The 17435-nt window shown below is 46.7% G+C and overlaps 1 protein-coding gene across 1 annotated transcript in view; it reads left to right on the forward strand.

The window, feature by feature from the left end:
* The window catches only part of LOC134608226 (kinesin-like protein KIFC3), a 211384-nt gene that overhangs the window by 119554 nt on the left and 74395 nt on the right, over window positions 1-17435 (forward strand). The window contains exon 10 of the mRNA XM_063450888.1: window positions 630-760. Coding sequence (XP_063306958.1) covers window positions 630-760 — 131 coding nt within the window. The remainder of the gene's footprint in view (window positions 1-629; window positions 761-17435) is intronic.

Genomic DNA, 17435 nt, shown 5'->3' on the forward strand with positions numbered 1-17435 from the left:
AGGTATTAACCAGGTAATAGACCAGGTATTAACCAGGTAATAGACCAGGTATTAACGCAGGTAATAGACCAGGTATTAACGCAGGTAATAGACCAGGTATTAACGCAGGTAATAGACCAGGTATTAACGCAGGTAATAGACCAGGTAATAACGCAGGTAATAGACCAGGTATTAACGCAAGTAATAGACCAGGTATTAACGCAGGTAATAGACCAGGTATTAACCAGGTAATAAACCAGGTATTAACCAGGTAATAGACCAGGTATTAACCAGGTAATAGACCAGGTATTAACGCAGGTAATAGACCAGGTATTAACGCAGGTAATAGACCAGGTATTAACCAGGTAATAGACCAGGTATTAACGCAGGTAATAGACCAGGTATTAACGCAGGTAATAGACCAGGTATTAACGCAGGTAATAGACCAGGTATTAACCAGGTAATAGACCAGGTATTAACGCAGGTAATAGACCAGGTATTAACGCAGGTAATAGACCAGGTATTAACCAGGTAATAGACCAGGTATTAACCAGGTAATAGACCAGGTATTAACGCAGGTAATAGACCAGGTATTAACCAGGTAATAGACCAGGTATTAACGCATGTAATCATGTTATTGCTATTTGCAGGGGTGCAGACTCGTCTGACCTTGTTACAGCCTTTCCTGAAGAATATGAAAATGGATTATAACAGCCTGCGGAGTCAGGTGAAGAACTTCTCCCAGTTCTATGAGTTATCAATCAGTGAAGCCCGGAAACAGGTCAGAAAGCAGCCAGAAGATTGAGTTAGTTTGGGAAATAATGAGAGATATCAGAGTGAGGTGAGGAGAGTGATGTCATGGTGAGTGTAAGCAGGCATTAGTACTGAGTGAGTGTGCGCTCTCCTGGTGATTTAGTGAGGAGAGTGATGTCATGGTGAGGGTGAGCAGTCATTAGTACTGAGTGAGTGTGCGCTCTCCTGGTGATGTAGTGAGGAGAGTGATGTCATGGTGAGTGTAAGCAGGCATTAGTACTGAGTGAGTGTGCGCTCTCCTGGTGATGTAGTGAGGAGAGTGATGTCATGGTGAGTGTAAGCAGTCATTAGTACTGAGTGAGTGTGCGCTCTCCTGGTGATGTAGTGAGGAGAGTGATGTTATGGTGAGTGTAAGCATTCATTAGTACTGAGTGAGTGTGCGCTCTCCTGGTGATGTAGTGAGGAGAGTGATGTCATGGTGAGTTTAAGCAGTCATTAGTACTGTGTGAGTGTGCGCTCTCCTGGTGATGTAGTGAGGAGAGTGATGTCATGGTGAGTGTAAGCAGGCATTAGTACTGAGTGAGTGTGCGCTCTCCTGGTGATGTAGTGAGGAGAGTGATGTCATGGTGAGTGTAAGCAGGCATTAGTACTGAGTGAGTGTGCGCTCTCCTGGTGATTTAGTGAGGAGAGTGATGTCATGGTGAGTGTAAGCAGTCATTAGTACTGAGTGAGTGTGCGCTCTCCTGGTGATGTAGTGAGGAGAGTGATGTTATGGTGAGTGTAAGAATTCATTAGTACTGAGTGAGTGTGCGCTCTCCTGGTGATGTAGTGAGGAGAGTGATGTCATGGTGAGTGTAAGCAGGCATTAGTACTGAGTGAGTGGGCACTCTCCTGGTGATGTAGTGAGGAGAGTGATGTCATGGTGAGTGTAAGCAGTCATTAGTACTGAGTGAGTGTGCACTCTCCTGGTGATGTAGTGAGGAGAGTGATGTCATGGTGAGTGTAAGCATTCATTAGTACTGAGTGAGTGTGCGCTCTCCTGGTGATGTAGTGAGGAGAGTGATGTCATGGTGAGTGTAAGCATTCATTAGTACTGAGTGAGTGTGCGCTCTCCTGGTGATGTAGTGAGGAGAGTGATGTCATGGTGAGTGTAAGCAGGCATTAGTACTGAGTGAGTGTGCGCTCTCCTGGTGATGTAGTGAGGAGAGTGATGTCATGGTGAGTGTAAGCATTCATTAGTACTGAGTGAGTGTGCGCTCTCCTGGTGATGTAGTGAGGAGAGTGATGTCATGGTGAGTGTAAGCAGGCATTAGTACTGAGTGAGTGTGCGCTCTCCTGGTGATGTAGTGAGGAGAGTGATGTCATGGAGAGTGTAAGCAGTCATTAGTACTGAGTGAGTGTGCGCTCTCCTGGAGATGTAGTGAGGAGAGTGATGTCATGGTGAGTGTAAGCATTCATTAGTACTGAGTGAGTGTGCGCTCTCCTGGTGATGTAGTGAGGAGAGTGATGTCATGGTGAGTATAAGCATTCATTAGTACTGAGTGAGTGTGCGCTCTCCTGGTGATGTAGTGAGGAGAGTGATGTCATGGTGAGTGTAAGCATTCATTAGTACTGAGTGAGTGTGCGCTCTCCTGGTGATGTAGTGAGGAGAGTGATGTCATGGTGAGGGTGAGCAGTCATTAGTACTGAGTGAGTGTGCGCTCTCCTGGTGATTTAGTGAGGAGAGTGATGTCATGGTGAGTGTAAGCAGGCATTAGTACTGAGTGAGTGTGCGCTCTCCTGGTGATTTAGTGAGGAGAGTGATGTCATGGTGAGTGTAAGCAGTCATTAGTACTGAGTGAGTGTGCGCTCTCCTGGTGATGTAGTGAGGAGAGTGATGTCATGGAGAGTGTAAGCAGTCATTAGTACTGAGTGAGTGTGCGCTCTCCTGGTGATGTAGTGAGGAGAGTGATGTCATGGTGAGTGTAAGCAGTCATTAGTACTGAGTGAGTGTGCACTCTCCTGGTGATGTAGTGAGGAGAGTGATGTCATGGTGAGTGTAAGCATTCATTAGTACTGAGTGAGTGTGCACTCTCCTGGTGATGTAGTGAGGAGAGTGATGTCATGGTGAGTGTAAGCAGTCATTAGTACTGAGTGAGTGTGCGCTCTCCTGGTGATGTAGTGAGGAGAGTGATGTCATGGTGAGTGTAAGCATTCATTAGCACTGAGTGAGTGTGCGCTCTCCTGGTGATGTAGTGAGGAGAGTGATGTCATGGTGAGTGTAAGCAGTCATTAGTACTGAGTGAGTGTGCACTCTCCTGGTGATGTAGTGAGGAGAGTGATGTCATGGTGAGTGTAAGCAGTCATTAGTACTGAGTGAGTGTGCGCTCTCCTGGTGATGTAGTGAGGAGAGTGATGTCATGGTGAGTGTAAGCAGTCATTAGTACTGAGTGAGTTTGCGCTCTCCTGGTGATGTAGTGAGGAGAGTGATGTCATGGTGAGTGTAAGCAGGCATTAGTAGTGAGTGTGCGCTCTCCTGGTGATGTAGTGAGGAGAGTGATGTCATGGTGAGTGTAAGCATTCATTAGTACTGAGTGAGTGTGCGCTCTCCTGGTGATGTAGTGAGGAGAGTGATGTCATGGTGAGTGTAAGCAGGCATTAGTAGTGAGTGTGCGCTCTCCTGGTGATGTAGTGAGGAGAGTGATGTCATGGTGAGTGTAAGCATTCATTAGTACTGAGTGAGTTTGCGCTCTCCTGGTGATGTAGTGAGGAGAGTGATGTCATGGTGAGTGTAAGCAGGCATTAGTAGTGAGTGTGCGCTCTCCTGGTGATGTAGTGAGGAGAGTGATGTCATGGTGAGTGTAAGCAGTCATTAGTATTGAGTGAGTGTGCGCTCTCCTGGTGATGTAGTGAGGAGAGTGATGTCATGGTGAGTGTAAGCAGGCATTAGTAGTGAGTGTGCGCTCTCCTGGTGATGTAGTGAGGAGAGTGATGTCATGGTGAGTGTAAGCATTCATTAGTACTGAGTGAGTGTGCGCTCTCCTGGTGATGTAGTGAGGAGAGTGATGTCATGGTGAGTGTAAGCAGTCATTAGTACTGAGTGAGTGTGCGCTCTCCTGGTGATGTAGTGAGGAGAGTGATGTCATGGTGAGTGTAAGCAGTCATTAGTATTGAGTGAGTGTGCGCTCTCCTTGTGATGTAGTGAGGAGAGTGATGTCATGGTGAGTGTAAGCAGTTATTAGTACTGAGTGAGTGTGCGCTCTCCTGGTGATGTAGTGAGGAGAGTGATGTCATGGTGAGTGTAAGCAGTCATTAGTACTGAGTGAGTGTGCGCTCTCCTGGTGATGTAGTGAGGAGAGTGATGTCATGGTGAGTGTAAGCATTCATTAGTACTGAGTGAGTGTGCGCTCTCCTGGTGATGTAGTGAGGAGAGTGATGTCATGGTGAGTGTAAGCAGTCATTAGTACTGAGTGAGTGTGCGCTCTCCTGGTGATGTAGTGAGGAGAGTGATGTCATGGTGAGGGTAAGCATTCATTAGTACTGAGTGAGTGTGCGCTCTCCTGGTGATGAAGTGAGGAGAGTGATGTTATGGTGAGTGTAAGCAGTCATTAGTACTGAGTGAGTGTGCGCTCTCCTGATGATGTAGTGAGGAGAGTGATGTCATGGTGAGTGTAAGCATTCATTAGTTCTGAGTGAGTGTGCACTCTCCTGGTGATGTAGTGAGGAGAGTGATGTCATGGTGAGTGTAAGCAGTCATTAGTACTGAGTGAGTGTGCACTCTCCTGGTGATGTCATGGTGAGTGTAAGCAGTCATTAGTACTGAGTGAGTGTGCGCTCTCCTGGTGATGTAGTGAGGAGAGTGATGTCATGGTGAGTGTAAGCAGGCATTAGTACTGAGTGAGTGCGCGCTCTCCTGGTGATGTAGTGAGGAGAGTGATGTCATGGTGAGTGTAAGCAGGCATTAGTACTGAGTGAGTGTGCGCTCTCCTGGTGATGTAGTGAGGAGAGTGATGTTATGGTGAGTGTAAGCAGTCATTAGTACTGAGTGAGTGTGCGCTCTCCTGGTGATGTAGTGAGGAGAGTGATGTTATGGTGAGTGTAAGCAGTCATTAGTACTGAGTGAGTGTGCGCTCTCCTGGTGATGTAGTGAGGAGAGTGATGTCATGGTGAGTGTAAGCAGGCATTAGTACTGAGTGAGTGTGCGCTCTCCTGGTAATGTAGTGAGGAGAGTGATGTTATGGTGAGTGTAAGCAGTCATTAGTACTGAGTGAGTGTGCGCTCTCCTGGTGATGTAGTGAGGAGAGTGATGTTATGGCGAGTGTAAGCAGTCATTAGTACTGAGTGAGTGTGCGCTCTCCTGGTGATGTAGTGAGGAGAGTGATGTCATGGTGAGTGTAAGCATTCATTAGTACTGAGTGAGTGTGCGCTCTCCTGGTGATGTAGTGAGGAGAGTGATGTCATGGTGAGTGTAAGCAGGCATTAGTACTGAGTGAGTGTGCGTTCTCGTGGTGATGTAGTGAGGAGAGTGATGTTATGGTGAGTGTAAGCAGGCATTAGTACTGAGTGAGTGTGCACTCTCCTGGTGATGTAGTGAGGAGAGTGATGTCATGGTGAGTGTAAGCAGTCATTAGTACTGAGTGAGTGTGCGCTCTCCTGGTGATGTAGTGAGGAGAGTGATGTTATGGTGAGTGTAAGCAGTCATTAGTACTGAGTGAGTGTGCGCTCTCCTGGTGATGTAGTGAGGAGAGTGATGTCATGGTGAGTGTAAGCAGGCATTAGTACTGAGTGAGTGTGCGCTCTCCTGGTGATGTAGTGAGGAGAGTGATGTTATGGTGAGTGTAAGCAGTCATTAGTACTGAGTGAGTGTGCGCTCTCCTGGTGATGTAGTGAGGAGAGTGATGTTATGGTGAGTGTAAGCAGTCATTAGTACTGAGTGAGTGTGCGCTCTCCTGGTGATGTAGTGAGGAGAGTGATGTTATGGTGAGTGTAAGCAGTCATTAGTACTGAGTGAGTGTGCGCTCTCCTGGTGATGTAGTGAGGAGAGTGATGTCATGGTGAGTGTAAGCAGGCATTAGTACTGAGTGAGTGTGCGCTCTCCTGGTGATGTAGTGAGGAGAGTGATGTCATGGTGAGTGTAAGCAGGTATTAGTACTGAGTGAGTGTGCGCTCTCCTGGTGATGTAGTGAGGAGAGTGATGTTATGGTGAGTGTAAGCAGGCATTAGTACTGAGTGAGTGTGCACTCTCCTGGTGATGTAGTGAGGAGAGTGATGTCATGGTGAGTGTAAGCATTCATTAGTACTGAGTGAGTGTGCGCTCTCCTGGTGATGTAGTGAGGAGATTGATGTTATGGTGAGTGTAAGCAGGCATTAGTACTGAGTGAGTGTGCACTCTCCTGGTGATGTAGTGAGGAGAGTGATGTTATGGTGAGTGTAAGCAGTCATTAGTACTGAGTGAGTGTGCGCTCTCCTGGTGATGTAGTGAGGAGAGTGATGTCATGGTGAGTGTAAGCAGGCATTAGTACTGAGTGAGTGTGCGCTCTCCTGGTGATGTAGTGAGGAGAGTGATGTCATGGTGAGTGTAAGCAGGCATTAGTACTGAGTGAGTGTGCACTCTCCTGGAGATGTAGTGAGGAGAGTGATGTCATGGTGAGTGTAAGCATTCATTAGTACTGAGTGAGTGTGCGCTCCCCTGGAGATGTAGTGAGGAGAGTGATGTCATGGTGAGTGTAAGCAGTCATTAGTACTGAGTGAGTGTGCGCTCTCCTGGTTATGTAGTGAGGAGAGTGATGTTATGGTGAGTGTAAGCAGGCATTAGTACTGAGTGAGTGTGCACTCTCCTGGAGATGTAGTGAGGAGAGTGATGTCATGGTGAGTGTAAGCATTCATTAGTACTGAGTGAGTGTGCACTCTCCTGGTGATGTCATGGTGAGTGTAAGCAGTCATTAGTACTGAGTGAGTGTGCGCTCTCCTTGTGATGTAGTGAGGAGAGTGATGTCATGGTGAGTGTAAGCATTCATTAGTACTGAGTGAGTGTGCGCTCTCCTGGTGATGTAGTGAGGAGAGTGATGTTATGGTGAGTGTAAGCAGTCATTAGTACTGAGTGAGTGTGCGCTCTCCTGGAGATGTAGTGAGGAGAGTGATGTCATGGTGAGTGTAAGCATTCATTAGTACTGAGTGAGTGTGCGCTCTCCTGGTGATGTAGTGAGGAGAGTGATGTTATGGTGAGTGTAAGCAGTCATTAGTACTGAGTGAGTGTGCGCTCTCCTGGTGATGTAGTGAGGAGAGTGATGCCATGGTGAGTGTAAGCAGTCATTAGTACTGAGTGAGTGTGCGCTCTCCTGGTGATGTAGTGAGGAGAGTGATGTCATGGTGAGTGTAAGCAGGCATTAGTACTGAGTGAGTGTGCGCTCTCCTGGTGATGTAGTGAGGAGAGTGATGTCATGGTGAGTGTAAGCAGTCATTAGTGTTATGGTACTTTTTAGCAGTAAACCAAAATGTTTAAATGTCTATCTGTTCCTGTCCAAATCAATAAAATAAATTGCGTATATACGCTGAAGTAATTAAGTCTGACACACAAGGTTCAGGTTAAAATAACTTCGAGAAAATTTATTGGCAAGTGATTAAAAAGTGGACGCGCAGGAGACATTTTACGTCATCATTGATTATTAGAATATCAGTAAATAAACATCATTAATTGGATTAATTGTCAAGTGTCGGGATTAGTGTCCACCTATCAATATTATTAATTGGCTCAAAAGACTAAGTGGTTAATCCCGTGTCCACCGACCAAGAGGTGGGATTGTTCTGGACACGGGTGGGGGACAAGGGGTCTTGAGCGTCATTTTACACGGTCGGTGATCTCAGGCCTCGTGGCCAGGTGCAAGGTCTCTTATGAATAGAACATTTCATTACTACTGTGTTCGCATGGCCTTCAAATTATACTATGTTGCAAATCTAAGGGAAAGTCAGCAATTCCTGTGTTAATCATGTCTTTACAGAAAATACAGTCTTTGTTCTATTGTATTAGATGTGCTGGGAAATTCTGTCATGTAAGGTGATTTTAAAATGAACAAGTTAGGTTATGAGGACTGTGGCGAAACCGACCTCGCCACATGTCCTTGGAGGGGGCTGATTGCCCGCCTCTTGCCTTTGGACTATGGACCAGACTTTATGGGAATGTGATACCCCCCAGATAGCTATGCCATGGAGCCTATTCATATAATGAAAGACTATGGGAAAGACTTTGGCTCCATGGCAATTAAACTGTATTTGTGTGGTCTGCGTGCCATTCACCTAATAATGTGCACGCAGACCTGAGCTATCTGGGGATATGTTAAATGTCTGTGTTTAATGTATAAAATGTGACTTTATGTATTTTAAAGAGTTTTATGTTGTTTTGCAACCATGTGGTTAATGGAGTCTGCCTCTAGTCCTGGATAATTAGATTTCTTCTCCAATTATCTCCAGGGCAGAAGGGAGGAAGCCAGGATGCATTGTGGGGATGTTTTACTTTTACTGTTTGAGCCAGGGGGAATAAAAGATAGTTTTACTAACTGTTGAACCCCTGGTCTGATTCATGCCATTTTTTAATATGTTGTTCCCCTGAATGGATTGATTGTGGATATGTATTTTTATGTGAATGTGATGTATGGTTTTAAAGTTATGAAAGTTGTGTAAAAGTATATGTTATACTGTATGCATAATGGGATTATGTGTCACACTAAGGGGAGGGGATGTGTGGGAGGTAACATCTATGTCATTGGTTCTTTTATGCCTCCCCCTGGGTGTGGCCTGTATGTGTGAGTTGGAAATAAAAGCCAGGCTGGATGAGCCAGTCCAGAGTTCCTGTTTTACCCTCAAAGTGAAGTGTCGTCTCATTATTGGGGGGAGGATTCGTGGTATGCTGTTCCAGTTTGACTGCTAGGAGTGTAAACCTATCGTATGGTTTTTCCTATTCGGCTGTATACAGCATTCATATGCTAGAGAGGATTCCTATGCTGCATCGGTTCGGTGATTGTGGTGTCTGCCAGAGTGCTTGGAGTCCTCAGGAAGCACTAGGAGCATCCATTAACGGAGGTACCAAGTCGGGGTGCCAGGCGATCCGTTACATTGGTGGCAAGCGGTGGGATGGCGTCCTAGTGCGAGGAGAAGCAGCTCAGAGACACCGGTAACGTGTGGAGTTGTGCAGCGTCCCTATCTTCAGCAACATAATGGAACCAGCAGTGGCTACAGCAAGCATGGCGTATAGCTACTCCGTACTAGAGTTTGGCACGATGGTAGGGTTGCGCCTGAAGTTTTACGGACCCAATCCAGAGGAGAAATACGTGCGGTTCGTGTGGGACATGGTGACCCGGAACCTACAACACAGGGCGTTGAGGGAAGGCCAGTGGGCACGTTGGGAGAAACTCCAGCCACAGGTAGAGTGGGACGAGGAAGAAACCGAAGTGGCCGGGGGAGATGGGACCGAGGTCTCTCTACCGGCCCTACAGGGATGCTGGGCACCCGGCCCAGATCCCCAGCGGCAGTATGTTTTACAGGGAGGGGAGACAGTCGGTCTCACTCCTCAGCGGCAGAATGGGTTATTGGAGGAAGAGACAACCGGTCTCCCTCCCCAACAGCAACCAGAGGTACCCGAGGTAGAGGACCTCATAGACTGGTCCTGGGAGGACCCCCTGCAGGCAGGTGGAGATGGGACCGAGATCTCTCCACCGGCCCTACAGGGATGCTGGGCAACCGGCCCAGATCCCCAACTAGAGCTGGAGTTACAGAAAGTGGAGAGCATCGACCTCCCCCCCCAGCAGCAGGACAATGTATTGGGAGGAGAGACAGTCAGTCTCCCTCCACAAAGGCGGAAAGTATGTATGGGAGAGGAGCTTGCTACCACCTCTCCCCAGCAGCGGATCATTGATGTGCAGGGAATAGGGAGCCCAGTCTCCTTTCCCCAGCAGCAGGGCACTGTATTGGGAGGAGAGACAGTCGGTCTCCCTCCACAAAGGCGGAAAGTATGTATGGGAGAGGAGATTGTTACCACCTCTCCCCAGCGGCGGATCATTAATGTACAGGTAATAGAGAGCCCAGTCTCCATTCCCCAGCGGCAGAGTGTTCTAATGGGAGAGGAGCTGGTTACCACCTCTCCCCAGCGGCAGCTTAATGTACCAGGGGGAGACTGTAAGCCCCACACCTGTGCAGATGGGACCGTGGTCTCTGCACTTCCAGCACAGGGGGTAGGGACGGTCGGTCCTGCCCCCCCACAACAGGGCTGTTTAGCCAAAGGGGAGAAAGTCTGTCTCCAGCAGCAGAGCTGTGTAACTAAAGGGGAGACAGTCGGTCTCCAGCAGCAGAGCTGTGTAACTCAAGGGGAGACAGTCGGTCTCCAGCGGCAGAGCGGTGTAACTCAAGGGGAGACAGTCGGTCTCCAGCAGCAGAGCGGTGTATTTAAAGGGGAGACAGTCCGTCTCCAGCAACCAGGCTCCAACCAGACTACTCCCGTGGTAGTGCTGGCAACAGGACAGAGTACCGCTGGTCTCTGCCCCCTCAGCAACCTACCAAGGCAGCCTACCAGTCCCCCACACAGCCGTGGTGAGGCACCTGAACCTGGACAAGATTCTCCCTCACCCAGGTGTAGTAACTGTTTATTGTGGGTGGGCTGCTCTGCTGTTTCTGTCTTGTGGGTGGGCTGCTGGACTAACAAGGGCACTGACCGGCAGGAGGTCAAGTACCCTGTTAGTCTGGGGGGTAAAGGGGAGAAGTGTGGCGAAACCGACCTCGCCACATGTCCTTGGAGGGGGCTGATTGCCCGCCTCTTGCCTTTGGACTATGGACCAGACTTTATGGGAATGTGATACCCCCCAGATAGCTATGCCATGGAGCCTATTCATATAATGAAAGACTATGGGAAAGACTTTGGCTCCATGGCAATTAAACTGTATTTGTGTGGTCTGCGTGCCATTCACCTAATAATGTGCACGCAGACCTGAGCTATCTGGGGATATGTTAAATGTCTGTGTTTAATGTATAAAATGTGACTTTATGTATTTTAAAGAGTTTTATGTTGTTTTGCAACCATGTGGTTAATGGAGTCTGCCTCTAGTCCTGGATAATTAGATTTCTTCTCCAATTATCTCCAGGGCAGAAGGGAGGAAGCCAGGATGCATTGTGGGGATGTTTTACTTTTACTGTTTGAGCCAGGGGGAATAAAAGATAGTTTTACTAACTGTTGAACCCCTGGTCTGATTCATGCCATTTTTTAATATGTTGTTCCCCTGAATGGATTGATTGTGGATATGTATTTTTATGTGAATGTGATGTATGGTTTTAAAGTTATGAAAGTTGTGTAAAAGTATATGTTATACTGTATGCATAATGGGATTATGTGTCACACTAAGGGGAGGGGATGTGTGGGAGGTAACATCTATGTCATTGGTTCTTTTATGCCTCCCCCTGGGTGTGGCCTGTATGTGTGAGTTGGAAATAAAAGCCAGGCTGGATGAGCCAGTCCAGAGTTCCTGTTTTACCCTCAAAGTGAAGTGTCGTCTCATTATTGGGGGGAGGATTCGTGGTATGCTGTTCCAGTTTGACTGCTAGGAGTGTAAACCTATCGTATGGTTTTTCCTATTCGGCTGTATACAGCATTCATATGCTAGAGAGGATTCCTATGCTGCATCGGTTCGGTGATTGTGGTGTCTGCCAGAGTGCTTGGAGTCCTCAGGAAGCACTAGGAGCATCCATTAACGGAGGTACCAAGTCGGGGTGCCAGGCGATCCGTTACAAGGACAAAATGGAAGATTGAACAAGTCAGGTTAGGAGGACAAAATGGAGGATTGTCACAGTATAAAGTTAAAATGGAGTTAGTGCAATAATTGAATACAAGTACAATAAGGTTTTTTAAATAATCCCACATCAGTCCCCCCTATGAAATGTTAGATTCTAAGAGATAAAACTTTATTAAGTTAGTACCAGGAAGACGTGTTAACCCAAAGGCACAGAAACCCCGTGGCCGCTAGCTAGGTGTTAATGCAAAGTGCAAGGCTGTCCCTAGATCTGACCCTAATAGGCTAACTCATCCGTCAGTATGGCTCTCGAACACTTCACACCCACGGGTATCCCATGGCAGCTAACCCACCACTTCTCCACACGGGGTCTTTACCATTCACTGACAGATGCTGTCCCTGGGCTAGTCCCTTCCTAGAATTCCTGCACTTTATCAACAAAAGGGATTGTTTGCAGCGGCAGACAGGGTGAGTTGATGTCTTGGAAATCTTGGTCATCAACTTCAAGATGGGTGAAAGTGGGTGCCGCTTGGTCAACAGTCTTCAGGAGGGATTTTCTCAGACATGGGAGGATACAACAAAAGAGAAGAGCAAAGAGAAAAAGAAAAATTAGTATAGCCATACCAATATGCATTAAAGCCTTTTGCCATCCTGTCATCCAACCAAACCATCTTTCCCAGGGATCTTGTATCCCAGAATTCCTTTTCAACTCTATAGACAGGTCATTTAATTTTTCTATGGCTAATGTAACTTTACCATTAGGGCCTGTGTTTTCTGGGATATAGGTACAACATGTCAAGGTGTCGGGCAAAATTTTACAAACCCCTCCTTTTTCGGCTAAGATCATATCTAGGGCCATTCTATTCTGGAAAGCCATTTGGGATGTGGCCTGCAATTGTTCGGCCAATCCCTGGAGGGCGTCTCTGGTATAATTAACAAAACGCTGTTGATTATAATAAATGTAATTTATCCAATTTAAATTCTTGTTTGTGGTAACTATGGCAAAAAGTGATTCAAATCCCGCAGCAACTTCATCTCTCGCTTTAAATTCATTGGGCACCCCCCTAGGCACCCCAATGGCATCAATATAAACATGAGGATCAAAACTTCCTTTCACTGGGGCGTCACGCTTAACCTTAGTGTGCCTGGACTCATGGGTGACGAGGTGTGTGTCAGAGATGATATGTATAGGCATAATAGCTTTAGCCAAAGTACACTCCCCCCACCATTCCTTGTCCATTCTGGATCTTAGCTGTAAATCCCCACACAACCAGTAGATATCCCCTAATGACCTGGTGTGAAACTGCAACAAGTTCATAGAGACACTCCTGTAGGTAGCACAATACCCCTTAGAGAAGTTACCCAAGAATTTACCAATTCCATCATAATTAGCATAACAAGTGTAATTACCTTTATACACGGTAATACCATCTGGGGGTTTGACATCCTTGGTTAGGAGAGGATACTCCTTTGTCCATGCAATACATATGGACCTGTTAAAATCATAGTGATAGGCAAAAAGGCTTAAAACACATTCCTCTATATCTACTGGCAGGATTAGAGGTACAGTACCCAGGTGAGGCCGGGCACCACCACACACATAGCATGCAGTCTTATTATGCTTATTAGCATTATATTTCATCCATTCTAACCATAAATTTACATCATTAAAACCTGTTTCAGCGGCCATGGTATCTTCAAAGGTGGGGTTAGCAATGGCCATCATGTCTTGAAAGGTCTGGATGTGAGGTTTTAATGGGTTAGGGACCATATGGGTGGCCCCTTGCCACTCAGAAGAGTTGCACATATCTTTTAAGAAGAAATGCCCTAATTTACGGTAGGAACCCTTTTTCCAATACATTCCCATCACATACTGGTCTGCATCCGTTGGGCCTGGATGCTCAATGTTAAGGATTAATTTCATTGGTGTACCCCCCCCAGGCTTTCTCAAAGTCATTCTCTGGAGAAGGGATCTACCTTGATCATCTACTTTAGATAGGGCACTTTTTGGTTTGTAACCCCAGGCAGGCCCGGCATTCCATCCCGCCGCCCCCCAGTGATTACAATTGTGCCCCCATTGTTTGTCAACTACACAAACATATGGATCTTTTGAATGAGGGATATCTCTGTAACTACTCTGGATTTGTGATGTGGGGAACGGGCATTCTACAATATCACAATAGTCAAAGGTGTAAGTAGCCACATGGGTGCATGATGAATTGTACCAGAAGGTATACCCACTAATATCTTTGGTGATGGCTACTTGTTGGGCCTTTATAAGGCTAATTAAGAAGAAGGTGTACCAGAGGTACATGCTTGTGCGGTATCTGCTTCCTCAGGGGCTGGAGATTTCTTGCAGTGGGAAGCGTGGATCCAATTTGGCCTACCGGCCAGTTTGACGGAGGTTGCGGTAATCAGGAGAACTTGGAATGGACCGTCAAATCTTGGTTCCAGGGTATTTTTCCGCACAAACTTCTTGACCAGAACCCAATCTCCGGGAAGCAGGTTATGGGTACCTGTATCCAATTCGGGATCTGGAATTGAAGAGAAAACTTGGGCATGTATTTTGTTCAAGGCACTTGCAAGTTCAGTTACATAATCTACTAAAACATCTGATTGGAGTTGTAACTGCTGCGGATAATAACAACCTAGTCTGGGTGCTGTCCCAAATAGAATCTCATATGGGGACAGTGAATGCTTCCCTCTAGGTGTGTGCCTAACACTAAATAAAGCTATTGACAGGCTTTCTGGCCAGGGCATCTTTGTTTCTTGTGACATTTTTAACATTCTGGCCTTTAGAGTGCCATTCATGCGCTCTACTTTACCACTACTTTGTGGGTGGTAAGGGGTGTGGAAGGCTAAGGTCACCCCTAGAGCAGTCCAAATTTCTTTAGTCACTGTTGCTGTAAAGGCTGGGCCTTGATCACTTTCAATGACTTCTGGGAGTCCGAACCTACATACTATCTCTGTAAGTAGGCGTCTTGCGGTTGTTTTCGCAGTGATATTGGCCACTGGGTAGGCCTCTGGCCATCCTGAGAACATGTCCACTATGACTAGTGCATATTCATGGGGCCCACTCTTGGGCATCTGGATGTGGTCAATTTGAATTCGCTGGAAGGGGTACATGGGCTTTGCCAGGTGTTTTGCAGGCACCTTGATTGGTCTTCCTGGATTGCATTTTGCACAAATGACACAGGCCTTACAGAAGCTGCTGATCAATGTTGTGATTCCGGGTGCTTCATAATACTTCTGTATGAGGGCGGCCATTAATTCCTTTGACAAGTGTGCAGGCCCATGTGCCCATTGGACAACTGCTGGATATAAATTTTTGGGGAGACAGAATTTGAAGTTGTTGTAATATACTCCGTCCTTTTGGACAGCTCCTTTCTTTTTCCATTTCTGGATTTCTTCAGGAGTGACTGCAGCTTGCTGTTCTCGCAAAATTCGCAAATCAGTAGGAAGAGTTTGCAGAGCAAAAATAGGGACTTCTTCTTCTTCTTCTTGTCCGGACACGTCTTCATCCACTTCCTGCAAATCCCTGGCTGCTAGCTTAGCAGCCTGATCAGCCAAATGGTTGCCCATTGCTTCATCTGTATCCAACTTCCCATGGGCCTTTACCTTCAAGACGGCCACTTCTTTAGGGAGTAGGAGGGCATCCATTAGCTCCTTGATTGCAGTACTATGCTTGACTGGCGTACCGGCGGTGGTAAGAAATCCTCTTGCCTTCCAGATTAGGCCGAAGTCATGTGCCACGCCTAGAGCATATCTTGAATCTGTATAGATATTGGCACGTTTTCCTTCGGAAATTTTGCATGCTGAAGTCAGAGCCTGTAATTCAGCTTCTTGCGCAGACATTGCTGGTGGTAAGGATGATGATTTGATAACTTCATCTGTTGTGGTTACGGCATGTCCTGTATGGTATCTTCCTTCTTCATCAGCATATCTTGAACCGTCCACAAACAGGGTAAAATCCGGATCTGGTAATGGATTCTCGTGCACGGTTGGTAGGTGCACTGTCTCCATTTTCATCTGTTCAAAACAGTCATGAGGTGTTTCGGGGTCATAATCATTCACTATGACCAGATCTTGAAATTCTTTTTCTAGGAAGTGGCGTGGCCATGCTTCCAGAAGGTCAGTTGTTGGGTATTTGACAATACCATTTTCCTGTAGCTGTTCTTCATCCATGGTGGCCCATAACTTTGCCATGGGCCCAAGATCATTCCATGACTTTGTCTTCAATTTGGTAACAGGAATATGTGGGATAGCAGTATCCCAATGGCGGTAGAGGTAGTTAAGTTGTTGAGGTAGTTGGACCAAGACCATGCTATTGCCTTCAGAGTCACAATAGAAATCTTGAGCAGTGAGCTTAACATCAGTCCAATGGTAGAGCTCATCTTCATAGCAAGGCTCGGGAGTAATGTCTGGTTTGTACCACATGGTACAGAAGGCGTGATCTGGGCCTTCACAGAGAGGCTTTTCACCTTCATAAAATGTCAAATGTGGATGCATGACTTTCTTGATACATCCACAAAGCAGGTAAATGTAGGTTTCATCTGTGATAAATCCATAATAGATACCCCCCTCAGGGAGTGGAAGAAGAGTGGATGGGTTAAGAACTTGACATCTTTGGATGGAAATGTTGTCAGGTAGAAGAAGATGGCACTGGAGGCGTAGGTGTCTGGCTGGAGACACGTGCTTGAGCTGGACTTGGTTGATGATGGCAGAAATGTCATGAGGGGCCAAAACAACCAGGGGGTGGCCAAGGACCAGGTCTGAGGTTCTTTCTATGAGCTCTCTTGCAGCAAAAACAGCCCTGAGACAGGAAGGAGTCCCTCTGGCCACAATGTCCAGTTGACATGAGAAATATCCAATAGGCCTCTGGCGGCCTCTTAAGTCATTAGTTTGGGTGAGAACTCCTGTTGCGTGGCCTTGTCTTTCAGAGACAAATAATTTGAAAGGTTTGGAGTAATCAGGTAGGCCCAAGGCAGGAGCAGAAGCAATGGCACGTTTGAGAGCATTGAAATTGTCCAGAGCTTCATTAGTTAAACAGAAAGGGTCAGACTTAAGTGCGTCATAGAGGGGTTGCATGAGCAGGGAGGCTTCTGGGATCCATGCTCTGCAGTAGGAAATGAGGCCTAGGAAGGCATGGAGAGATTTTGAAGTTCTTGGAGTTGGAATATCCAGTACGGCTCTTACCCGGTCCCGGGTAAGATGTCTGGTACCTTGAGATAGGCAATGTCCAAGGAAAATTACTGAGGGTTGGCAGAACTGTAGCTTGATGAGTGAAGCTTTGCATCCTTGTTCTGCCAAATAACAAAGCAGGCTAATTGAGCACTTTTCAGTAGTGGGTATATCATCTCCACAGAGCAGCAAATCATCCACATACTGAAGCAGAACAACTTCTGGGTGCTCGGCTTGCCATGGGTCAAGGATGGTGGCCATGGCCTTTGCAAATTGACTTGGTGAATTTTGTGCCCCTTGGGGCATGACAGTCCAGGTATACTGTTGCATCTCATGGGTGAAAGCAAACAGGTATTGGCAGGATGGGTCCAGTGGAACACTGAAAAAGGCATTTGCTAGGTCAATGACTGTGAAAAATTTTGCAGATGGTGGGACTCCAGAGAGCAGAGTATGGGGATTTGGTACAAGAGGGGTGTCCAGGACGGTAGCTTCATTAACAGCACGGAGATCCTGAACCATCCTGTACTTCTCTGGCTCACCTTTTGGAGTTTTCTTTTTCACAGGGAATAATGGGGTGTTGCATTCAGATTTGCATTTCACTAGGGCACCCTTCTCCAAGAGTGCCTTGATGTGGGTAGAAATGGCAGCAGCCTGTGCTGGTTTTAATGGATATTGTGGTTTTCTTGGTAATTTAGCCCCTGGAATAAGCTTTACCACCACAGGGGGAACATTTAGGTGACCTATGTCCTCTGGGCCTGAGGACCATAACTTGGC

This window comes from Pelobates fuscus, chromosome 4 (assembly GCF_036172605.1).
Source record: "Pelobates fuscus isolate aPelFus1 chromosome 4, aPelFus1.pri, whole genome shotgun sequence".
NCBI classification, from domain to species: Eukaryota; Metazoa; Chordata; class Amphibia; order Anura; family Pelobatidae; genus Pelobates; species Pelobates fuscus.